Genomic DNA, 26,481 nt, shown 5'->3' with positions numbered 1-26,481 from the left:
ATATATATATATATATATATATATATATATATATTGACGCGTGCTGTATGTAGCCATGTAGACCACGAGGAGGATAGTGCTTTAACGTACTCCAAATGTTGCGACCAAGAAGATGTCTTTGTTCTGGCGGTTTTGCAATAGGCTTTTCCGCAGTCTTGCAACACCTCTGCATCATTCCAGTCGTTGGTTGCAAGGCCTTGCTCCGGAACTCACCCTCGCAGGAACTTTCGTCCAGATGTTAACCATCGCCTCCCATAGCGGATGACAGACCGCCACAGGTTCCCGAAAACGGCCGTTCTTCCAGACCGCCAAAGGTAACCCTTCTCGAAACGCGGATTCCGGATCGCTTTCATGGCGTCGCCTTTTATGACGTCGAAGTCTGGCTTCACCAGTTTGGGCACGCCACCAGGATCAATGACTGGAGTTCAAAACAGAAGCTCTCTAATGTCTACTTAGCTCTTTACGATAGTGCTCTTACGTGGTATGAAAATCGAGAAGGCACTATATCGACCTGAAGGGACTTCCGCCACCAGCTACTTGGTACCTTTGCAAGTGTTGACCGACAGGACCGTACCTAGCAGGTAATTGAGTTTAGGGTTCAAAAGTCCAACGACACCGTCCCAGTGTTCGCTGAGGTCATGGCCCATCTATGTCGTAGAGCCGACCAAAACACTACGGATGATAAAAAGGTGCCCTACTTCGTGCACTGCTTGAAAGATTAGTTGCTCACCGGACTTGTGCGCAATCCACGAAGTACCGTGACTGATTTTATTGAGTAGGCTACTGCTATTGCACGAGCTTTTTATCAACGATGCAGGCAGTACGATCGCTTGTCTAGCAGCACCGAGGTCAACACCGCCGCCGTAACTCGTGACACTCAGAGCTCTCGGCGAGATCTAAATAGGGATATTGTTCGTGAGTGGATCCAAAAGCTCGCGACTCCAACAGTAGAACGGCCAATGGCGTCTGTCGCTGAAGTCATACGTGGCGGAATCAGGCAAGCGTTGTCTTCCCGAAATCTTAGTCCTGCACCGCATTCCATGAACTAAGCCGCCGTGGTCCGACGTTCACGTCGAAACCACCGTAAGGCCCGCCGTAGACTGCCACACCTTGGTCATCCCAGGAAGAACCTCCCAGACACCCACAGTTTCGGAAAACATATGTATGGGGGACTGCTGATCAGCGCCCACTCTGTTTCAACTGCGGTGGTGCCGGCCATATTCGCCGCCATTGCTGGCATCACGACGTACCGTTTCGCTCTCTCCGCCCACGGTTTGCATGTCGCCGTCCCAAGGACGACCACTCGCTACGCCCCCAAGCTCATTTTCCAGAGCTTGCAGCCACCCGCTCTCATTTTGAGGGTCGCCGAGCCGATGACCAGGAGTCGCTTCCGAATCACCAGGCCGACATCGGCTATCGGTCGCGATCTCCGTCCCCTACACAATCCTCTGCACTAATATGCTCTACTTTCAATGGCCTCAGGGGACAGGAAGTCACCTAGCTCACGCCGGAGAAACTAAAGTCGGCAACCTCTGGGGGAAAGCTTGCAAGCCGTCTCGACGATAAAAAGTCCCTTTGCTTCCACCGCAGGGCGCTATGCAGCCGACGAGCCGTAACAGCGACAAATTTGTAAGCGAATACCCTATTGTTTTTGTTGACAGGCAAGAAGTGGTAGCTTTGGTCGACACGGGTGCAGACTTCTCCAGATAAAGTCAAGACCTGGCAGCTAGTCTGAAGAAAGTAAAGACGCCGTGGACAGGGCCCCATATAAGGATTGCAGGAGGGCAGTTACTCATGCCTGCCGGACGATGTGCGGCGAGTGTCAACATAGGAGGTGAATCTTTCGTCGCCGCTTTCTTCATTCTCGGCGCGTGCTGTAAAGATTTGATTATCGGAGTAAACTTTCTGAGGAAGTATGGTGCGGTTATCAACATCCCAGGCCGTTTGGTAACACTTTATCATAACCCTGATCGAGTTGATTGCTTAGAACCACAACGCAACTCATCACGCCTCAGTGATGACGACGATGTCATTCCGCCTCCGTCGGGCACCCTTGTTTCTGTGGCATGCGACGTGCCGTTCGATAGGGAAGGACTTGCATACAACCCCGCTTTCATTTACTCAAGGTATTTCAGTCGCATGAGGTATTGTCAACATCGTTAATGGGCGCACAGATTTTTCGCTGGCAAATTTCAGCACGGAGCCTCGGAACCTTGCAAGGGCACAGCTTTGGCCTATTTCGATGGTGTTGCAGATGTCCAGGGCTGCTTTTCAATGCTTGAAGGAACATGTGCACAAGATGATGCTCCTGTTCTTGACGTCAGCACTACCTTACCTCAAGAAGGACAAGAACTCCTCGCATTACTAGCCGAGTTCTAGGACTGCTTTGCGTCGACACCAGCGGTCAGTCGCACGCCCTTAACCAAGCACCGAATAATCACGGAAGAAACGGCCAGACCAATTCACCAGAACCCTTATCGTGTGGCTCTGAAGGAGCGTGAAGCGATACAGGAGCAAGTAACTAGAATGCTCGAAACCACGTAATTAAACCGTCAATGAACCCTGGGCATCGCCTGTAGCTTTAGTCGAGAGAAAGAACGGTAGCCAGTGCTTTTTTGTCAACTACCGCAAGCTAAATTAGTTTACAAACAAATGTGTCTACCCACTCCCACGTATACATGACTTTCTCGATTGTGTCCGCCACTCTCATTACTTTTAGTCAGTGGACTTCAAAAGTGGGTATTAGCAAATCGAGGTGGACCGGAGAGACCATGGGAAAGCCACTTTGTGACGCCACATGGACTGTACGAAGTTTTGCCCTTCGTGTTGTGCTCTGCGCCTGCCACTTCCCAACGGCTCATGGACGCCGCGCTTTCGAGGCTGAAGTCGAAAGCGATCTACCTCGACGATGGCATAGTGTTTTCCGCAACGTTTCAAGAGCAGCTTGACCGGCTTAAACTTGTTCTGCAGTCAATACAGTCCACCGGCCTCACCCTAAAGCCGAAGAAATGTCTATTTTGCTTTGAGGGCCTAGAGTAGCTTGGACATGTCGTCAGTCGCGCGGGTGTCCACCCCGATTCTCACAATACTGCTGCTGTCACGCAGTTCCCTGTACTCACAGATAAAAAGGCTGTCAGGCGCTTTCTAGGCCTCTGCGCATATTATCGGTGCTTTATGGCAGATTTTGCTCGCATTGCGTCACCACTAACTCACTTCAAGAGGGATGACATTGATTGCGTATGGGGCGACGAACAGGATGCTGCCTTTATCGATTTGTGGAACCGTTTACAAACGCCTCCTGTGCTTTTCCACTTCGATGAGACAGCTCCTACAATGCTTCACACTGATGCCAGCGATGTTGGTCTCGGACCGTAGTTGTGCAGTGCCAGGTGGACACAGAAAGAGTGATCACTTGTGCAATCAGAACACTCTCACGCACAGAAGCAGACTACGCTACATCAGAGGAGTGCATCACCGTCGTATAGGCGGTTACCAAATTTCACCCATATTTGTCTGGTCGCCCCTTCAAACTTACCAGCGACCATCTTTCGCACTGCTGGCTCACAAATCTTAAAGATCCTTCCGGGCCATTAACACGTTGGAAACTTAGAGTGCAAGAGTTTGATATGACGCTCATGTACAAGTTGGGGAAACGCCATACCGACGCTGACTGCCTGTCTCGGTCGCCCATAGTATCGATGGCTTATTCCGATGAAGAGGAGACAGCATTCGTCGGTCTTGTCAAATACGTTGTACAACAACGCGAAAACGCTGAGGCAATAGGCCGGATTAATTTCTTGGACGGACAAACTCATCGTTTTGTTTAAGGAACAAAGTTCTATACGAAACGGAGTTCCCTTCGAGCGGATTCAGCTATTTGCTCGTCATTCCTCCTTATCTTAATTTCGATGTATGGGAGGCATGTCACAAGAAGATCACTTCTGGGCATCTTGGACACACGCATACGCTGAACAAAGTGCACAAAAATTATATTGGCCAGGACTCCTGTTGCCATGAAACATTACTTTCGGACCTGCCTAGATTGTTAGCGGCGCGGCACCTCCAACGAAACCAGCTTGCTTGCTACAACCCGTTCAAGTACCGCAAACACCATTTGACCGGATCGGAATGGGCCTCTTGTGTCCACTTGTGTCCACCTCGACAATATATATATAATATGTCTGTGTGTGTGTGGAAAGTTAGTCACATCATATGTAGCCAACATACGATGGCAATAAAGACAGAAAAGGGGAAATTCTCTGCAGCTCTTCATTTAAACAAAGACATGCTAAATAAATGAAAGTGAAAGTGGATGAAAAGTAATGCATGGAGCCATCCCACTTTCTGACGGTGGATGACCAGTGAAACTGTTTATCACACGGCACAGAGGTGATGCAAAATCTTGAACAAAGGTACCAACTGATTTAGCGTGATTTCTATACATTTGCATGCACAACAGGAACACCACCCCGAGAAGGTGGATGAAACTGACACACATGATATTTCGACGGGACCACCACCCTGGCAGAGCTGAAGGAAAGGGAAGCAAATACGCAAGCACTGCGAACGCCGACATAAAGAAGGCGGTCCGAACGTAGACATGGCCGACGTGGGTCAAAGCGAAGTATCTGTTCTTATTAGCTTAATATAGGTGCAGACTCTAATTGGACCCAAAATATTACATTTATTGTTGCAAGTTAGTAGAGCGCTTGAAGCTTTTTTCAACTACGCCGCAGTTCGGCCCGGTATTGCGCTATCTACGGGATTGGCTCGCAGTTGTAGCACATGACGAACAGGAGAGCCCGAAACCCTAGTCATTATCAGCTTTGCTGTAATTGGCTGTAAAACAACTGGCCACAGGTGGAATACGAAGCCATGTCTTCACATTGCCAGTGTGGTACCCTTAGCAGTGGAGCTTCTGCGGTGCCATTTCCCCATTCACTTTCTAGCGTAATAATGTGCAGATAAAGGACTTTGCAAGCCCATAACTTCGGAGTAGCTAGCAACAGAAATCTCACAGGCCATCCAGCAGCAAGTCGTCAAAGTACTTCTATTAGCTCACGTGTCACCGTTCCTGTCATCGTCTTTGTCTCTTGGCCGATGCCACCGTTATTCCGCCACATTCTGTCAATGCACCAATGACCGACGCTGAAGTTTTGTCCATTCCGCCCCGATAATAATTTTGCTTATCACCTTTCCCTTCTGCAAGCACCTGTACCTACATTCGCATAACCAGCCCCACAATGCTTCAGTTTATGGCGAACACTAGACAACCCGCTAAATTGCTTCGCATACGGCATCCCTGTCCACGAACCGCCATTGCTAACCAATACGCCGTGCCCGTTTGTTGGTCACTGCATTCGCCTGAGGAGCCGCATGTCGGGACAGCCTGACCTTGCGGAGTCATAGCTTCCCTCGAACAGGACGTCGTTGGCTTCACCTGTGAAACGTTGACCGAGGGCTAGGTATTCGAAAGCTAATCACCGTAACCCGGAAGCAAGAACTACGTCATCAGCGAACTGTTCTCATCTTGCGCCTTTCGTCGCTCCCGGCGCTATAAATGTGATTCATATCTGTACCGAGTGTCTCCAAGCAACCGTGCTTGCCGATGCAGAAGCCGCTGTATCGGCTATTAATTGAAAGATTTGTCGTTCACTTAAAATAGATCTGACAGCACATGAGGGATCATTTTGAGGTGGGGTAACGCCCAGGCGTTCCAACCGTTAGCTGTTTTAACCCTTCGAGTGGCCATCAACGCTGTGCTGTAGGTCATAAAGATTTTCGTTCGTTCGTGTGTTGCTATTTATAGTGTGTTGATATTGAAAAGCGTGCCAACACATCCATCACAATCTGCTCAAATGGTCGGCAAGGAGGCTCAATCGGCTGTAGTAATCACGCTGGCTTCGTCGGCGGTGTCTTATGTCGCTGAGAGTCCCGGCATGTCTTGACGTAACGCGCATCATCGGCGGTCAAGAGCGGTCAGTAATACCTCTCCTGCATCATCAATAGAGTACAGGAGAATCCGAGTTCCCCAGCGCTCGAGTCGTAATGTAGGGCGTGCAGTACTTCTGCACGCAGTGCTGAGGGCACAAGAAGATAGTTGGCACGGAATGGTGAGAAGTGCTTCTTTACAATGACGTCGTTTTGCAGTGCAAATGAAGAGAATACTCGCCTAAATGTACTGGGGACAATATCGGTGTTGCCTTCCAAATAGTCGACGACGCATTTTAGCTCCTGGTGTGCTCATGGCTCTTCAGTGTAGTCTTCCATGTTTATCGTTCCTAGGATTACGTCGTCACCCTGGTAGCAATGCGACAGCGGGTCAGTGGGGGTGTGTGGTAGGCAGTGAGTATCAGAGTGCTTCCGTTCGCATTTCAATACGGCGGTTATGTCACATCTGTGGAGTCTCAGACTCCGAGAATTTGCCAGCCAACGCAAGGCATGGCGGTCGCATACAATCATGGAATTTCGTGGTTTCCGAAATGATAGGAGGGTATTCCTTTTCCGCCGTAGAATAATTAGAATGGAATAATAACTAGAATAGAATAATAGCTAGCAGAATAATAACTCGCTTAAGCAATGTCTCTTTCAAATCCATCTTTCATTAGGACTGCGACGGCACCGAGCCCTACCCTACTTGCGTTGGTGTGGCCTTCGGTGTCGGCGCCTTCGTCGATATGGGCGAGCATTGGTGGTGACTGCACTCGCCCTTTAAGCTTTTGGGAGGCTTTAGCTTGCGGCTCTTGCCACTTGGAATCCATGTCTCATTTTGTAAGAGAAATTATTGGCGCGGCGATGCGCGAAAAGTTCTTGACGAAGCACTGTAGTGGGCACACAGCCACCGAACCTGCGCACTCCCTCTTTGTCGGTGGGCTATGGGAAGCGAGTGATGACAGTTGTCTTCTGCGGATCAGCGCGGACTCTAGGTTCGCTGATGATGTGGCCCAAAAACAGAAGTTCGTTATAAGCGAAGCGGCACTTTTCCGCCTTCAGGGTCAGCCCTCAGGACTTGCTGGCCTGTAATACTGTCCCAAGGCGACTAAGGTGATCGTCGAAATTTTAGGTAAAGATGACGCTGTCATCCAAATAGACGAGACAAGTCTGCCGCTTCAACCGTGCTAACATCGCGTCCGTCATGCTCTGAACGTTGCAGACACCTAGCACAGTCAGAATGGCGTGACTTTGAGCTCACAGAGGCCATACGGCCTAATGATGGTGGACCTTTCACGATCCCTTTAGTCGACTTTTATGTGCTAGTAACCTGCCTTGAGATCCATCGACGAGAACTGTTTGACGTCGCAGAGTCAATCCAATGCGTCATCTATCATTGGGAAGGGTTATAAGTCCTTTGTGTTCTCGTTCAGTCATCGATAATCGACGCAGAAATGTGGGGTTTCATCCGTTTTATTCACCAAGATTACAGGAGATGCCCACGGGCTTTTTACGTATGAATGGTGCAGCATTTAATCAATTTGTTGCCTTATAACTTGTCGTTTCCGCGTCGACACTCGGTAATGGCGCTGGCGGAGTGGTCGACCGCACTGTTCGGTTATTATGCGATGCTTTCAAACTGGTGTTTTTTGAATCCTCGACGACGTCGAAAAGCAGTTTTCATATCGTTGGAGAAGCCCCTGGGCTCTTGCTGCGTACTCATGGGGCAGCTTGGATTTGCACCAAAGTCTGGGTAGGGAACTGTGGTCGTCGAGGTGGATACGGCCTCATCCGAGAGGGCGAACGTATTGCTCGTTTCCACAATCTCCTCGTTGTACAAGATCGTCATGGCCTTATTGATGTTTTGAAGGTCTAGCTGAAGTATGTCAGCATCACTTCCGCTCATCCTCCGTGCAGTCGAGCTATTCCTCTCGCGATGCGAATTTCACGGTCGAGCAGTAGACGTTGCTAGGGAAACTTGAAATACATGCCGGTGTGTCCCGCACTGGGCGATAACATTTGTTAGACGATGAAAAGTGGCCACCCAGGAAAGACAAACAATCCATGCGTCAATAATCATAGATGCTCAGTGGGCTATGCTGCTGAGGGTATGAACGACGTGAGGGTATGAAACGGCGTGAATGAATGTGCAAGTAACACTATGCACGCATTAGAATTCTCCCGTGCTTAACTTATAATGCAGCTTGTGGTGGGTGTTACGGTCTACTCTTGCAATTGAACTCGCTCCCTATTACTTGTGCGTTCGCCTTGATGAACGCGGTGAAGGTGGATTGGCTTCCCGCTGTCTTGCTCCCCAAGTTGCTTCACGTGATTTCTAGGCCCTACGTCTCAAATACGAGGGCGCGATAGTCTAGCAACCATCCAACTTCTGTAACGACTAGCAAACATGTAAACCTTGTAACTTTTATTCAGCAGAGTTTATAGTGTGCTATATTAGACCTACTATGGTCGAGTGAGTTCTCTCAAACGCGACCACCGCCGCTTGATTAGACAACCTACTACCTAGTTACGTCTCTCTCAACAGTGAGTGAGATGTTATATTGAGCTGCGATTGCGTTATTCATAGAGCAATAATAGCCCACCTGTGTGCGCCAACCCTGCATGACCGAGTAAAGACTGCGATCTTCTAGACAACGAAACCGACGTAAGTCGTGTGTGTAATTGCGGCAGCAAATAATAGGTGACATTATTATTACACATTTTTGTTACATTTCCTTAAATACATGGTTAACGTTGCGCGCAGTTTTAGCAAGCCACCCCCTGTTCTTTCCGAAATGAAAGAGGTGCCACCTCATTACACTTGTCCATCCAAATCTCCTTCATATCTGTCATAGTAGCCATGCCTTTTTATAGGAAGTTATAAACTGTCAAAACAAGTGCGATGACTGCGGCGTGACATCGGCGGGCATCCTGACTGCGAGCCGGCCTAGTTCGAATTGATTGTTCGTTAAACTTTGCGCTTAACAAACAGGGACAAAGAAAGATAGGAAAGGATGAGCGCTTACCCGCAGCCTGGGTAATTGACGACGTTCTGTTAAAAGAAATATGAAGTCGGTACACCATTGCATTTCCTCCTATCACACGTTTTTATATACGTGCTTCAGCAATTATTCCTAATGGATCATGGTACCGATCTTCAACTCAAGTGACTGCTTTACATCGTACTGTTATTTACTGTACTTATTACTGTAACATCATACTATTATACTGTACTTTATTTTACTGCCGCAAAAATTACCTAAACCAAGTGCCCAGGGTTAACTGTTGCTCTGGGCCTCTCGCTGTTAGCAATTCCTTATTTTTTTGCCGTTTTCGTGAGAGTCATTTCATTAAGAATGCGCAAGATGACGCTCCCACGCCCACCTGAAGAAGGCCAGTCGTCTGTTTATCGCTCATTTCTGGACGACGTGCCTTTAGAAGCTCGCACCAGCTCGATTCCTGGAAAGCTCAACGCCAGAAGTCATGGACTCTGACAGTGAATACACCGTAGCCATGGGCCACCGCATGAAGAAGTTGCGCCGCATGTCGACTGAGGCGACTTTATCGAATCAGAGTGAGCAGGGATCCTTCACGGTTTCTTACGTGCCACTCTCGACGTCACACAACAGGAACTCCCTTAGCAGGCAGTTTCTAACCGAATATTTTGAAAGTGTTGCCCCTGGGCAAATCAACGTGATCAGGATCAACGCTCGCAAGAACATCCTGACAATAGATGGAGAAAATTCAGCAATACTGGAGAAAGAGACCCTTCCACAGTTAAGCGCAATCTTCGTCCACTCCTTTATTACTTACGGGATGGAGACAACGACTGGTGTGATTTCTGACGTGGAGCTTGAAATCAAGCATGCGGACGTGAACAATCTTTTTAGGTCATTGGTGCGCATTCTTGAGATTCATCGCTCGGGGAACTCCCGATATATCAAGTTCATATTTGCTTCTTCGACATTACCAGCGTCTGCCAAAGTGGGCTTCGTGATACACCGTGTACCACCATTCGTTCCGAGGCCTCGTCAGTGCTGGAAATGTCTAAAGATAGGACACGTGAGCGCTGTTTGACGAAGTAAAGCCACCTGCTCGCGTTGCGGCGGAGAGCTCAATACTACCGACTGTGATGCGTCTTCATTTAAACGTGCCAACTGTACTGGCTCTCACGAAGTGACTTCGAAGGAATGCTCGAAGATGAAAGAAGTTCGTATTCTTCGAATAATGGCAAGAGAGCTATCTTCACGTAATGACACTGCTCAATCTGTTCGCCAAAGTGACCAACGCTCGCGAAAGAAGCGTCGCAAAGCCATTTCAGAACTACATAGCGGGGAGAGGAAAAAATAGAGCTAAGCAGGACATGTAATGCGCCGGATAGATAAGCATTGGACCATTAGGGTTACAGAATGGGTACGAAGAGAAGGAAAACGCAATCGAGGGAGACAGAATACTAGGTGCAGCAATAAAATTAGAAAATTCGCGGGCGTTAGTTGGAATCGGTTGGCGCAGGACAGGGGTAATTGGAGATCGCAGGGAGAGGCCTTCGTCCTGAAGTGGACATAAAAGAGGCTGATTATTATTATTATTATTATTATTATTATTATTATTATTATTATTATTATTATTATTATTATTATTATTATTATTATTATTATTATTATTATTATTATTATTATTATTATTATTATTATTATGACATAGCGGGGTACAGGCGCCATGATCACATGTGCCTGTGCGTGCATCGAGGACGGTAACAGCATCCCGGGCATGGCGGCTGCATTTCGATGGGGGCGAAATGCGAAAACATCCGTGTACTTAGATGTAGGTACACGTTAAAGAACCCCAGGTGGCCGAAATTTCTGGAGTCCTCCCCTACGGCGTGCCTCATAATCAGAAAGTAGTTTTAGCGCGTAAAACCTCATAATATTAAAAATAAATTAAGGACGGTAATAGCGCATACTGCTAATTCAAGGTCGTTGACAGCACGCGGCAAACATTCACCTCCACCGGCTGATGCAAACACGGAATGGCCTTTGCTGCCCTCTAGGCCTATAGACATGCCCGCGGGCCCTAGTGGGCATCTGTTCCATGAAGGCAATAATGATAGGTCCAATGAAGGTAATGACACTAGGGTCAATCAAGGAGATGGACACATTGAGAAGGAAAGCATTCAGAAAATGCTGGGACACCTGGTAGAGTCAATGCACGTGATTAATGGTGGTCTCCTGAATCTGACCGCTAAAAGTGCCCTGAAAGTGCTCGCCGTGCTGGAGCCGCTTATGACAGCTCTTTACATGCTGTAAATGTTTTGCTTGACGCTCGTCCTGCTCATAGGGGAGGCCCACATACCAGCTTCATCTTAGCGCCTTTATCATTACGTTCGCTTGAATTGGTGACTACAGACTAGATACGGAACCCGATAGCGGCTTCAAGCATGAGATTTCTGAATATTTATTATCAGAATGTTGAACTTGCTTTCACTGTTTTGCATCCCTCTTTCTATATCATCGTCATCGCTCGTCACACCTTTATGTCCCCGTTCCGCCTCCCCCTATGTAGAGTAGCAAGCTATAGCGCGTTAGCTCAGGCCGATCTCTTCACCTTCTTTCAAATAAACTATATCTCTATAAACTATATTTCATGATTACTAGCAGAAGTAGCAAAGCTCATGGTGTACTATTCGTCTCTTCATACAGCAACCACAAGTGCCTCAAGAAAAGCATTAGTAGAAAGACAAAGAGTGCTATCCTTTCACCACCTATAATAACAAGGCAAGCGTTTTGTTTGGCACACAAACGCACACCCTGTGATGTAAGTATGACCGCGCTGTTTTAGACTGCGTACGGACTTGTGCCACAATAAAAATTTAAAAAAAGGTGCTTGTACATCCATTGCCGCCAAACACATATGCACATATGCTATAATTCTCCCGGTTAAACCTGTCTTGTCTACTTAGAAAAATGCAGAGGGGGGGGACGCGCACGCAACATACAAGTAAAGAACATGGGCATAAATAGTGAATGTCAACTTGGCACTCCGAAACCAGGCTCAACCCTAGAAGTTGCCTACTTTTTCGAGCCACATGTGCCAATTTGAATCTTCGTAAAGACAGAAAAGTCAGGAAGAAGGTTGGCGTGGGGCATGGTACACGAGAGCTTCCGACAAAATTCACAGATGCGATTTTTAGCAGCGTCTTTCAACAATCGTTCCCGATAGTTTTTGTAGTAGAGGTGGACGTAAACACCACATAAAGCTTTCAGTTTTGTTTGCGCGTTCGGTTGGACCTCAAAAATTGCGTAAGCTGGCCCTCGGAACCAGCACATCAAGACGCTCTATAGTACACAAAGTGTCCTGCCTTTGGGTATGTAGGGATGCTCGCCAATTGCAGCGGCTACGTACAAGAACAAATGCGGCATAAGAGGTATTGCTTATGCCGGTATTTAGAACGAGTAACTCACAGATAACGAACGAATAATTATGAGCAAGATCGACAGGCCTTTATGGAGCTTCTTTACAAAGTACTCCTGCTCCCAGTAAACTGTAATAAAGCTATGAGAAATATGGCGTCTAGGAATTAAATGCGAACGAAAATGTAAACACTCCTCAAAGCCAACCAAAGGTATCTAAAGGCAGGAAAATGCGGATCGAACACATTTTGCGACAAATGGCGTTAATTTCTTCTCCTCGTCTTGTCTGTATAGAAAGTCTCTGGTGCACCTGAATCCTAAATAGAGGACAAAAATAATATTTTGATAACTACAGAACATGCAAATGCAATACATGCAACAATGGTAAACAGTAGTCAATAGTTGCACGAAAGTTCATGTGGTCAGGTAACATGATGAAGAAATTGTGGGCAGTGACCTAGTCCAGCTCAAAATAACACACAAAGACTTTCCTTGAGAGTGATGAAGGAACCCGTATGCCTGCCGAAACATCTGTGTGCGTTATTTTTATCTTCAATCAGTCAGTGAGCGCAGTTTCTTCATCATAATGGTCTATATATAATTCTGCTATAAATAGCTGATAACCCTGCCCCGAGCTATTCGCGCTGTTATGTAGCTGGTTCAAATGCGCAGGAGGTCAATTAACGTCCTCGGCTCTGTAGATTAGAAAACATTGCCGAAAATGCCTGTAACTGTAGGCGCGAAACGTTTAAAAGCTTAGGCTTAACCACACGTCTTTAAAGTTGCTTCGAATTTGACAACTTACTAAATGCGCTCCCGAACTTGAACGGAAGCACAGAAGGTCATAGGTCCATTTAGTGCACTCCATAAGGCTCATCAGGCAGTAGACAATGGCCACAACGGATATAGAAGGAATGATGCGAGCGCAGTTCCAGAACATAAAACCTTGAAATCAACTAGTCGCAGCCGAAAGAAATCCGCTCTAAATTAAAAATTCGTAGCCATTTCTTCCAAGCACTACAGCGTAACTAAGTTCATTCAGTTCAGCACCGATGAGCGTTCAACACCGATCGTTCGAGCACCGTCGCTGTCGAGCAAATGAAATGATAGCATCATTTTAAATTTACAAATAAAAAGAAAGTGCACAGTGACATCGTCAGTTCCTGTTGATAGCGTATATATTTATCATGCAAGTGAGACATGATGAAGTTCTCGTGGACCAGAATGCTGTGAACTTCAGCTAGTACATGTGAGCCGGTACTTACGCCTCTAACTCTAGCTAATATCTCGTCAACTGTCGTGAAATATTTTAGGTCTGATGATCCCCTTCATCATACACAGTCGAAATGGATTTTACGATTGCGAGGAGCGAGACATAATCTTTAAATGTTTTATGTATTTTTCTATTACGAGTAACTAAACAACACTTTCTTTGTATTTGGTCGCGAATGTTATCTGTCAGAAGCAATACACTCAAATGAAGCGTTCGCATAGTTGTCAAGGATCACCTGCAGTTCAAATGAGAGCTGACATATCCAAATTTTTGTCTCTGCAGAGCACGAAGATGGACAGCCTTGGCTACCGCCCTAAGAATGTAAGTGGGACAGTCTTCGAATCTAGGTTACAGAGGTAAACAGATCCATCCTATGCGACTCAGAAGGGCCAACTAACAGTAAACTATAGCTATTCCTTGGTGTTACTCTTCTAGTGTTCAATTATTAATTTACTGATGTTACTAAATTCGATTATAAATTTCTCAAATAGCACTTCCGCGCGCAATTTCTTCCAGCCGGTACTGTTCCATCGATCAAGCAAAATATATTACGTTCTTAATTTACATGCAGCAAGCTACGAATGTTCACGTTCTGTTTATACGTGTATACTCCTTCCTTCCTGCATATTAGAATCATGCAGCCAAATCTTCGGCTCTGTGCGCGCGTGATCTTGGAAGCTTAGGAACACGATATAGTTATATTACCCCTTACCTTTTCTTCATGCAGATGTACAATGTGAGAAATGTTGAAACACTTTAGGCGCAACTGGTTTCCGATGTATTCTGAAACACAAATTGAAAGGTAGTATCAAGTTGTTCAGTTATTCCGAAACACAATTCGTACCGAACGCGTAACAATGTCTCATTTAGTTCGGGTAAAATGCAGGCCAATGTCGCGGACGCAATGAGGTAGCGGCAAAGACAGGTGTTGCGGTCCTTTTCGCAGCACCCCGTAAGCCAACAGCGATAAAAAAGAAGTTTCACCGACGAGCGTCACCTTGCGTGTCTTTGCCCACGCTTTCGTTTTCTCTCCTCAATTTTGCTCTACACCACATTGGACTCGGTTTATTATAGCGTAAGTTGCACCACGCTAAATGTTAAAATATAGCGGCGCAGACGCTGCGCCCGCGCAGAACGCTATAGCAGCTTTGCTCATGCGTGCCTCCACTATTCTCGGAATTTAGCGGAAGACGATAACCTTCGCAAAGGACCGAAGCCAAAACATAACGTTGTCGAACATGGCGGCACCTATGGCTCCCGTTCCACAGTGAGTTCTCGTGATGGCTACGCTCTACCTCTCGTTCGTCGGCAGCAACTATTGAAATGAGCTTCCGCTTGGTCTAAACTCATCTGAAACGCTAATTCTGAGTGAATAGCGCGTCCAGTTTCTAAGATCGTTCGGCGTCCCATGCCTGACGAAACGCTTCTGCATACCAACAGAATGCTTGCTAATCGATTCTCATGGTTTGCATAATTTCGTCACGAGGCACCAGACGGCACCCTGTCGTTGCACGTCTTCCTTACGTTTCGTTCGCGTACATTAAACGACCTTCTTGAAGGGGGGCACGCAAAGCAATAAACTTTATTCTAAAACTGACTACTCTCTAAAAATGCTGCTTTGACTACTTTGAACTAGATGGCGAGCCGTCAGCTTTAGAGCTTTGTCTACTTGCACCTAGATGGCGCGGTGGAGTTTCGCGGTTTCCGGCGCATCGTTATTTTACACTATTTTAAAGCTATATCGAATAGCCTCCCGCAAACCTTTCGCCGGCGGAACGCGCAAACGCTAGCGCAAGCATTTTACGCTATACGAAAACTGCCTATTGCCTGAGCACGCGGTGCTGGAGTACCAGCACATGGGCAAGGATAGAGACCCCACCCACCTTTGTCGTCGCTTTTCCACTACAAAGACAAAAGAAAGCACTGTAAAAGCGTGTGACGCTTTACAGTGAATGAGCCCACTCATCTTACCTAAGTAGTGTCACTCTAGCTACCCTGCCGTGCGATTATGTTCAAGTCTGGCTTGGGTTTTTGCGCGTTTGAAGGTCCCCGCATGAGGCCACCGAAGCGAGATTACGATCATTGCTCAGACCATGAAATCGGCGTGAGTACAGCAAGCACTAAGGCGTGTTTTATGTAGGCGTGTATGTTTCAATCATGTGCGCCTGTTCCTTGGAGCGTGCGAATGTATTCCTTTGACCCTCTCAGGATATCTTCTTAAATGACTCAACTTCTCCTTATATTCGGCTTGAAGCATGTTTTGTTGATAGTGGATGAGATTGCTGCAACCTTCAGGCGAAACGTCCGTTACCTAACATCTTTGGTGGACGTGCGGGGTAAACCTTGGACGATCCTGGACGACCCAGCTCTACCAACTGTCCGACAGAGTAGGGGCTTGGCCGGTTTACGACAACAAGCAGCGGACATGGCCGATTCCGGAGAAAGCAGTGACGACCCCACCCGTGGCGGACCAGACAGCAATCACGCAGGTCAGGCTGGCTACTGGACACCGCTGCGAGAGCCACCCACCTTTTCGGGGAAGGCGAACGAAGACATCGACGACTGGCTGAAACATTACAACAGAGTGAGTCGCCACAATCACTGGAGCACTACGAAGCAGCTCGATAACGTGTTTTTTTTCTCGCTGGAACAGCGCTCCTCTGGTTTGAAAACCACGAGAGCGTTCTGACCAGCTGGGACAATTTTGTAGAAGAATTCACCCGATCTTTAAGAACCGCTTTTCTTATCTCGATCTGCCCGATCCCTTTTTTTAGAGATCGGGGACCCGATCTCTAAGAAAAAGAAGGCTGAGCAGACGCTTTCCCGACGAGCTCAATTACCTGGCGAAACGTGTGCAACGTACATAGAGACTGTTCTGAAATTAGGCGGAACCGTCAGCGCTACCATGACAGACGAAGACAAAGTAGGACATCTGCTTAAAGGAATAGCTGAAGATGTTTATAATTTTCTTATCACGAAGGAAGATCTTAGTACTCCACCTGATCTGCGGAAACAATGCCGGGCGTTTGAAGCGCTGAAAATGAGAAGGATTGGGCAAAAGTTTGGACGCTTGGACAATGTTACTACTATTGCAAGTGTGTCCGTCCCAACCCACGATGACATCTCCTCGGTGATTCCGCAAGTGGTTAAAGAAGAGCTTGAACGCCTTAAAGTTGTTGACGACGCTCATGTGTGCCATCAGTGTGCGTTTGATCATCGCTCTCGTGTGCCCACCTGGGCACCTCACAGTTACCGAGAACCTCGCAGGAACTATGCTGATCGTACGGAGAGCAGCAACTTGCCACCGCAACCGACAAGTCTGGGACGCCGACAAGATGCACCACAACTATTTATTCCGCGGGCTCTTCCCTTCTACAACCAGCCTGAGAGTACGTTTCCACCCATAACACCCATGTCACCGGTGTCACCCGCGACAAGCCGCGACTCCCGCATTTGCTACAGCTGCGGTGTGCCTGGACACATTGCTAGGTATTGCCACCGTCGCCAGCAGCGTGCTCCACGGTCTAATTCCTACACACCCCGCGTGCCCGCTGATGACCCCTGGCCGTATCCCAGTTCCTTCCAGCGGCTGCAGCGGGGACGCGCGAACCGCAGTGACTCCCCCTTTTCCGATCGCAGCCTGACACCACCACCGACACGACAACGACGCTCTCCATCACCTCGTCATCGCTCGTTATCACCACCGCCGCTGGGAAACTAGCTGGTGCGACCGACGGGCGTGAGGCCGCAATATGTTCAACTTCATCAAGACCCACTTGTGTAAAATTGTTTAAAAACAAAGTGTGAGTTTTAGTTGACAATGTGAGTGCTTTTGCTTTAGTTGACACCGGGGCGGCAGTTTCTGTTACGAGCCTGTCCTTCAAAAATCGTCTTGGACAAAAAGTTATGTTTTCTTGGGATCGGAACGCTACCTTTCGTGGAGTTGGTGGGGAAATGTTGCGCCCACTTGGGGTCTGTTCTGTTTCAGTTACGATAGGGGACCAGACATTTCGAAGTGAATTTACTGTCCTTGAACGTACAACACATGACATTATTTTAGGAATTGATTTCTTCCGTAAGTGGGGGGCAACTTTGGATTGTGGAAGTGACGCGATTTCTCTTCGCCGCGACGCATGAACTTCAATGACAGATAGCACCAGTGATGCCGCCGACGTTCTCTCCGTGTCAGAAGATGTGACCTAGCCCCCTCAGACTGCAATGTTTGTGCCTGTGAATACTTCTCGCCCTCGTACAGGTTCTTGTTGTGGTTTAGCCGAGCCTGACTATAACAATGCGCTCAAGAAATATGCGATAGTCCCTCGCTCCGTCGTTGTCACCACTGATGGTTGTACTCGTTTGTGAACAGTGAACGTTTCAACTCAATCCATAACATTGCCGCTACGACTTAAACTGGCAAGTTTTGATGAACAAGCCATTGTCAGCGTCGGAACGGTCGAAATTTCAACTGCCGAAAAGAAATACAACCCCAATTCCAACCATGATAATTCTGCTGACTTTAAGCGCATGATTAACAAGTCGCTGTCTTCTAGTGAGCAGTGCCTGCTGGAAGCTGTGCTCGCTCGCTACGCCATAGTGTTTCATTTTGCTCAAGGCCAACGAGCGTCCCATACACCACCGGCGTCTCGTATGCAGCACCGCATTCATACAGGGCAAGAAACGCCAATTAGTCAGAAGCCCTACCGCGTTTCACCTTCAGAGAGAAAAGTCATCGCCGAGCAGGTCGAAGAAATGTTACAGAAAGCAGTGATACGGGAATCATGTAGCCCTTGGGCTGCTCCTGTGATCCTAGTGAAGAAAAAAGACAACTCATGGAGATTCTGTGTGGACTATCGCCGCCTAAACACCGTCACAAAGAAAGACGTGTACCCCGCACCTCCACCAAAGATGTTACGAATGATGCTTATTTACAGGGTGAAACGAGGTCCGAAATGGAAGCTACAGGCCAGGCCCATCCGGCGCAGAGTACCCCGAGATCACGCGCGCCCCCTCTACTTCTTCTTTCTCTGCCTCAGTCGCGCAATGCTGCGACAATATTTTTAGCAAACAAAGTTAGTGAGGCAACAGCCACCACCGCATACAATTTGCCAGTTCTTGCTTTTGTGTGGCGACGTCATAACAATCTGAGAACTACGAGGCGACGTTGTAGCCCACGCTGTAATCTGTGAACCTGAGGCTGAACCCAGATCACCTGGTCCTCGGTGTGGCCGCTAGGGCAGTCAACCATCCATTTATTTATTAGTTAATGTTAAATTGTGACTCCATAATGGGGATACGCACTGCCACATGTATCTGCTTCAGTGAAGCAACATCTGGTTACACATACTGCAAAAAGATATGGTATGCCCAGCCGCACTCCTGTCTCGATTACAGCCAGTGCCGCTTCGTGATGCTGACCATCAGGCGTTCGTACCCGCGTACCCGCGTTCGTACCCGCGTTCAGGTTAAGTGGGATAGCCGCAGTACACACAAATGGTGAAGTGGCAAGATTTGACCCTGATTAGACTGAAATGTCGCGACAAGTACAAAATGTTGAATAGCATCTGATAAACACATTCAAGCCATGTGCGATGGCTTGGAATTAACAAAGTTAAGCGCCAAATCCTACTGATATAAGCGTCAGCTTGAAAATACAGCAGAACCATTGTTAGAACATTACGTTCTAACAATGGTTCAATCTCGTCAGAGAGTCGAGGACGTGCTTGTTTTTGACCGTGTTGAAGGCCTTGGCGATGTCCAGCGCCAAGATGCCTCGGACGATCTCTCATGACCACGTTGTCATACTGCTGCCTGTTGATCAGCAGCATGACCTCTTGAGTGGCCATCGAGGGTCTGAAGCCGACCATAGTCAGCGGGAGGAGGTGCCCTTCATCGACATGCCTCGATATTGTGTTGTGGATGACATGCTCCGCCACCTTGCCCACGCAAGACGTGAGCGAAATGGGTCGCAGACAGTCTATGGCTGGCGTCTTGCCCGGCTTCGGAATTAGGATCACCGTGGCCTCCTTCCAGGCATCTGGTACGATGCCGGCTTCCCAGACATCGTTGATTTCATTGGTGAAAAGTTCGATCGAGCCGTCGTCGAAATTTCGAAGGAGTCTGTTCGAGATTCCACCTGGCCCTGGCGCCGATCTTCGTTGAGGCCTTGAAGGGCCTCTCTGACTTCCGAGACGGAGAAGGGGGCGTCGAGCTCCTCGTCCACCTTGCCGCCATAGGCCGGGTAATCTTCCGGCTCGGACTGCCCGATGGGCAGGTAGCGACGCGCGACATCGTCCATCACTTCGTTCGTAGGTGCGCCTTCGCTATAGAGCTTGTGGACCAGCCTATCGATGGCCAGAGTGTGGTTTCTCTTGGACTGCGTGTCGTCCAATAACTGCTTGAGGAGGTTCCACTTGCCTCCCGCACGCATCTGGCCGTCGATCGACGCGCATACTTCGTTTCATTGCTGCTGGCCGAGCTCTTTGCAGTGCGATTCGATCTCGCGGTTGAGGTCCGCGATCGCGATTCAGCTTCTGCGCCTTCGATCTGGCCCTGAGGGAATTCTTGGCTTCAAGCAGGTGTGCCAATCGAACGTCCATGCGGTCGACCTTAAGGTCCGTTTCGACGGTCCTGGTGACCGCAGCTACGTCCTTCTTGAGCTGCGCGCAAACGACTCATATTTTTCCTGGTCGTCCTTTCTTCTCTTTCGGAAGGCGTTCCAGTCGACTATTTCGAAGGCCCTCTGCGGCGCCGCGCTGGCCAGTAGGGAGATTTACACGATGTAGGGGTCACTGCCCAGATTCCATTGTTAGTTGTGCCATTCCGCTCCCAGTGCGTTCTTGACGAAGACCAGATCTTGGGTGGTCTCTCTCGAGACCGAGTTTCCCATGCGCGTGGGGTAGTGGGGGTCGGTTATCAGTTATAGGGAGCTGTCACAATCGCTGCCTGCAGGAGTCTGCAGCCTTTGGCAATGCTTCTCACGTAGCCCCAGGCTTTGTGCGGCGCGTCGAAATTTCCAGCTATAACGAGCGGCATCTCCCTAGCCTTGGACGATGCCTTGGTTGTTAGGCTGTAGAAGGTCTGCCGGTTGTCCCTAACAGAGCAGTACACATTGATAACGTAGGCGCTGTTCTTGACCCAACTGTTGCGTATGATCTCGACAAGCATCGCTTCCAGCTTGGTGTGCTTCTGGAAGGCGCACCTGGAAGGCGCACTTCTTTGCCTTAAGTATCGCGATGCCGAGCACGTTCTCCGCCAACGAGGAGACAGCTCGGTACCCCTGTAGGGAAATCATTTCAATTTCCGTTTCCTGTAGCAAAATGACGTGGGGCCTTTCTTGCGGCTCCCGGGGGGCCTTGATGAACTGCACCAGTTGAGGTCTGCGCCTCCGAAAGCTGGCACAGTTCCACTGCCACACGATGAGCTTACTATCCGGTCTGGCCCTGGTTGGGCATGTTGGACCGGAGGTGAGCTGGGATGCCGTCTTGCTCGTCAGCCCACGACTGCTGGTTGTCTTGTAGCATTTCACTCGACACCGCCTCCGGCCCGGCGGCATCACCGTAATGTAGGTCACAGCGCTTGGCAAGCTCGTTCTCAAGCAGTTGCACTCTGAGTAGAAGGGTCTGGTTACTCTGTACCAGTTCGGCAAATGATTTTTGCATCCGGTCCAAGGACCTCTGCACGGCAGCCTCCGCGTACTCATGTCCTCAACCGCACCCGGGGTGGAGGTAGCTCTGCACTTGACCGCCCTTGCTGTGGCCCCTTCTCCCGTAGACGTTTGCATTGCCGCGGCCGCTTGGACGGCTCTGACGTTTCGGAAGACCTCAAAGTCAGCCTTCATTTTGTGGATTTCCTCCTTGGGACTGGCGTTTTCGTTAATTAACTGCGCGATCCTGGGATCGCGCGCCGGCTCGCTCTCCTGTGCGACGGCGTGTTGCGTCCGGCCCGTCTCTTTCGTCTGTTTCACTTTGTCGGCCCAGGTGGGACCTGCTGCGAAGCGCACCATGGACTTTGAGCGGCCCCTAGATTGAGAGCGCCCTCGTTGCACGGAGCCTTCACGTGAACGGGAGCGCGTTCTAGAGCGGGAAAGACTGCGCGAGCGGGAGCGCCCCCTCGAAGAACTCCTCTTCCGTAGCGCTGACGTCAGTGCCTGCCTCATCTCGCGTGCCGCGTTGGCGCCCTTCTTGGCGTCGCCAGTTTTCTTCCGCCGGCACCTTCGGCGTCTCTGCCTGGCGACATGCGGCGTTTCGAAGCGTTTCTCGCACTTACAATCAGCCTTTGGGTGAGGGCCTCCGCATAAGCCGCATTTTGCCTCACACTGGTGGCCTTCAGTGGGGGACACGGCTCCGCATCCCCTGCACTTCTTCACACTGTGGGTCGCACATACGTCGGCCGTGTGGCCCAGGTCCCCACAACCGTTGCACACATCAACTTGCCTTCTGTATAAAGAGCAGGGCAGCATGCCCGTTCCACACATGACAAAGTTCGGCACCCTCAGTCCGTCGAACAGGACGATAACCATGGTGGTGGTCTTGATGCGACGCACCTCCAATGTGGTAGTGCTCCGTCGGTGTACGACCATTGAGCGGAGCTGAGCGTCGTCGAACTCGACGTCGACTCCCCTCACAGCACCCTTGCATGTATTGTCCGATGCGGCTATGTACGCGGCCACTTCAAGGACCCCTTCGCGCAGGTGGATCTGTTGAACCATCCCGTAAGCACGCGCGTTCCTTGCTTCTGTTGTTGAGATGACGTATATGTTTTGCACGTTATTTGGGCAGACGATGTCTTCGCCAAGCTCGTCGGTTGAAAGCGCCGCCACCATAGACAGCGCTTGTGCCACTCTAATAGTGCTTATCTTTTTCACGTCGAGGCCACCTCTTGGCCTAACGATAACTCGAATATGGTCCCGTGGCAGTCTCGGGAGCCTTGAGGCTGCGGCCAGCTTTTTCAGCGCGTTCCGCGGGGTTGCCGTGCTGCGGCCGCCCCTGCCGCCTCCCAGCTTTACCGGGATCGGCGTCGACTTGGAAGTTTCTTGCCTTGTCTTCTTCGTCTAGTCCATTTCCGTGGTCCAGCCGGAGCACCTTGCTTCTTCGGGTGTGATTTCTACCTTTTGCACCATATCGACTTCGTGCAGGATGCCCACCACGCCGGAGTTAGGCCAAGGCCTAGCCCGTATTCCTCACCGGCATTAACCCGTTAGGGTTAGCTGCGCCCAGCGTGGCGAGAAGTCCAAGGTCGTATAAATGTTCCCGAAAAGCACCTAGCGATATAAATTCGGTATCGGCTTGATCCCCCAACAAAGTGCGTCGAATGATGCACAATGTTCAAGCGTTTTCGCGTACTGTACCACCGAAAACGTTTGAGGAAACGGGAACTGATGTTTGCACGACCGCACTTCTCGGCGCCCCCTGGCGACCTCTTCAAGAGAAGTATAGAAATATGGTACAAGAAAAAGCATGTATATAGCACACCTGCGTAACTCAAACAGGCTAGGTGACCATTGATTACCTCCCCATTTCAAAGGGAATGCGAATAAGTCGTCATCATCACTTGTCGCGAAGCGCGGGTCGTCTACTACTCTGTGTGTTGTAATTGTTCGTTTATTATATTGAATATATTATGTTTTCACAGTAAAGTCTCACACACAATTGTTAAATTATGTTGCCAAAGTGCATCAAGGTGCGATATTTCTTGGTGCAGAGAGTCATTTTCACAAGCTACCATTTATGTCGTCTGTTAACACGCAGACGGCACGGTGCGCTGCGCTTCCACTAATGAGAGTTCTCGAGAGTCCTGTAATTCACTTAGACGTTTCACGAGCCAAATCAATACTCTCGGTGAGGTTCGTGAGTACGAAACTTTTTGGGCTCCAATACAGAGTGAAAGTATTCCTGCACAGCAGAAAGCTAGCCAGAGAGGCACCACTTGTCTTACGCGGAATTGTATATTCGGCTACAAGCGCACAAACCACGAGCTAAAATATCATTTGTTTGCTCGCCTCGAGACTAACCTTTCCTACAAACGTGAGCTTGCATTTCATTGTGCTGTGAAATTGTTTCAACGGCATAGTCGCCTAGGAGCGCTACGTCGAGGACCATTGCGTTGAGCGTATTGTGCAGATTCCAAGGGCGTGTCTGCGACTAATAAATCAGTGTTCGTTCCCCATTGTTACACTTACCTATAAAAAAATTCCATAAGAAAGAACAAGCAAGACTTCGATGGGATGCGGGCCATAAGATACAGGGGTCCGAACCTGCGCACGATGCAAGAAAATAGTATGCGAATGAAAAGTACGCGTGTTGAGCAAGTGAAGAATAACCATTTGCACACAAGCGATTAAGCGAAGTTGTCGATAGGAGGTCGACAAAATGATTCTGCGAGAGAAGCTTGAAGACGTTTTGCTATGTTACCTGGCAAAGGTGATTTTAAAACCTGCGGATTTCAGACAAATATGAACAGCCACACAGCAGGAGAAAACTCAGCTTCAATTGCAGCGGACAAGGTCTTCAAGAAAAGGATTGCTGCGTGCGCTGCTCCTGGCAGATTGCTCTCCCTCTATCCAGATGAAGCGTTCTCGGCTGGTCGCTTGTGAGCAGCGCAAAGTAGAACTTGCTAACAGTACCATTAAGCTGATACACCACTAGCTTGCGCATCCTTGTCGAGAGCAAAAACTTGGTTCCTGAGCGTAATCCGGAAAACTAAAAGCACGTTACCCTACAAGCATTGTGAGTGATGGGAATCAGTGCCATGTTCTATTTTAAGCTATTGCTTGCTCTGAAAGCTTGACGTTCTTGGTCTACTAATCAGAAACCTTACTATAAGAATTATTGAAACATTGCATTCAACTTCCCCTACCTGATCGTCAAGAGTCCTAAGTAATATTTCGTATGCTACAACCACTCCTCTCATGGAGCTCACCATAGATCATGGAACAAGGTAAGAACTATTTTCTCTTCTAAGAAAAATAAGTTAATTTTTACAGGCAAAAAATGCTTATATTGCAAACGTTTGTAGCTCGACATCAACTAGCACACATCTTATATATGACATATTTATATTAACATATAGCGTATTTATTTATAATACCATCCACAGAAGTAAAGAAGGAGTTCATTTGTGCGAATAAGAATATTCATTCGTTTGTATTTCCATTCCTTCAAGCCAAGGCATTTGGACTCCGCATTTCGTGCTGTAGAAATACTACGGCTTTGGACAAATTACGTTCGCACAGAGCACCAACATACTCTTCCATAAAACAAATTCTGACTTTTTCGCTTTAGAAATCCTAATAACGGGCTATTTCGTCCGTGAACAACGTGTATTCCTCTTCGTAGACTCAATTTTAACATGTTGACCGCACTAAACAGCGTTAAGAGTTCTACATTGTTACCTCTCAATCCGGGAGACGAACAGCTGAAAGACAAGGCAGGCACGTTACGTTCGCAGCTGACAGGGCTCCGCATCATTCGGAAATCTGTGCCTGTCTATAATGCCGCTGTGAAGACAATTTCCGGTTTAAACACATTAATAAATACGCCGCAATTCGTTTGTTATGCGGCCACCACCGCTGCAAACTATGCGTGACGCTTACGAGAGGCTCCTGACCGCCGCGCCACATTTGTCGTCGTGAGGCGGAGAAGCACTGAACTACGCTTCACGCCCATCAGACAGCACACCTGTCTATCTATAGCTACCGTAACGTGGTGTAATAGGTCATAAAATTTTCTTGTATTTGATGCACCGGCCTTGTAGCAAAAAGGTGAGTAGAGATCCCTTTTGAAATATTTAATTCTACCGATGATCTAAAGGAGCCGCTGCTAAATATTCTGTGCCACGTTGGTAAGCAACATAGTATTTTAAACTGTAATCGAAGTTCCGGGGCGAAAGAAAAATGTTAGCAGTTGCTTTCAGTGATGTGCAGGTAGGTATGTTTTTGGGTTAGCTGGGTGAGTTATGCTAGAGGGAGTGACATCCAATTTTACTGGTACCCCATATAACGCGATATCGTTGAGGGTCCCGTGACGCAAGAAAATACGGCGTCAGTGTACCAAGTCTGGTGTATAGGGTCGGACGTCGCTTCGAGAAAAAGAATTTCGAAACACGCTCTCTGTCCTGACGTGGAAGCGGAACGCTGCGCACGAATCGCGCGCACTGACGGACCTCACGAAAATTATTCATCCATCCATCCATCCATACCCAACCACGCAGGTGCTCCATGTGGCGCAAAGAAATTACTGAACTCATTGAATTTTTTCAACGTGAAATACGCAGAAAAATCGTAAAGTACCACACACATGCAAGCTACTGACATAATGGCGCAGTACTGTAATTTGAATATAAGAGAAAATATATTCTGTTAGGCAGAGACTCAAACACAACCCCTTTTAACGTGATAGCGCTTTTCAGCCTCCGTTTGAGGTAGATCTTAGTAGGAGCGGCGTGGCCTCCTCGGTTGCTCGCACGCCATAAAAAAGCATCACAAAGCTCGCCTTGGTCCATAACGTCGTCACCAGTGTTTCCCGATGAAAATTACGGTACCTAAGCTGTAGCTGCTGGGAAGCGTGAAAAGCACTCAGGGATCTTTTAATCATATCGCCTTCCATTCTTAAATGCGAAGCTTATGCGTCCTCCAATTTCTTTTAATCTAATGGAAATCTTGCCGCTCAGTGCATAATCATGAAATGCTAATGCGGAAAACGCCGTGAAACATTTTTATCTCAATTTTTCAATGGGCCGTGAGTATGTTGTCGTACACTGGAAGCCTGCTGAAAACGATGATAGGTTGGCGCGATGACGATTATACGCCGGCATTAGTGGGAGGCAGACAAGTGTGGCCGTAGTTGTGACAAAGTACGAGTTTGTTTATCA

At 48.4% G+C, this 26,481-nt stretch overlaps 1 protein-coding gene across 6 annotated transcripts in view; it reads left to right on the top strand.

Annotated features, from left to right (window-relative positions):
* Nucleotides 1-26,481, top strand: part of LOC142589085 (uncharacterized) — a 111,263-nt gene that overhangs the window by 57,507 nt on the left and 27,275 nt on the right. For all 6 annotated transcript variants that reach the window (XM_075700868.1, XM_075700870.1, XM_075700869.1 and 3 more), the window contains 2 exons: nucleotides 11,631-11,745; nucleotides 13,897-13,935. In XM_075700868.1, coding sequence (XP_075556983.1) covers nucleotides 11,631-11,745; nucleotides 13,897-13,935 — 154 coding nt within the window. The remainder of the gene's footprint in view (nucleotides 1-11,630; nucleotides 11,746-13,896; nucleotides 13,936-26,481) is intronic.

This window comes from Dermacentor variabilis, chromosome 7 (assembly GCF_050947875.1).
Source record: "Dermacentor variabilis isolate Ectoservices chromosome 7, ASM5094787v1, whole genome shotgun sequence".
NCBI lineage: Eukaryota > Metazoa > Arthropoda > Arachnida > Ixodida > Ixodidae > Dermacentor > Dermacentor variabilis.
This window is presented reverse-complemented; position numbering and strand designations above follow the sequence as displayed.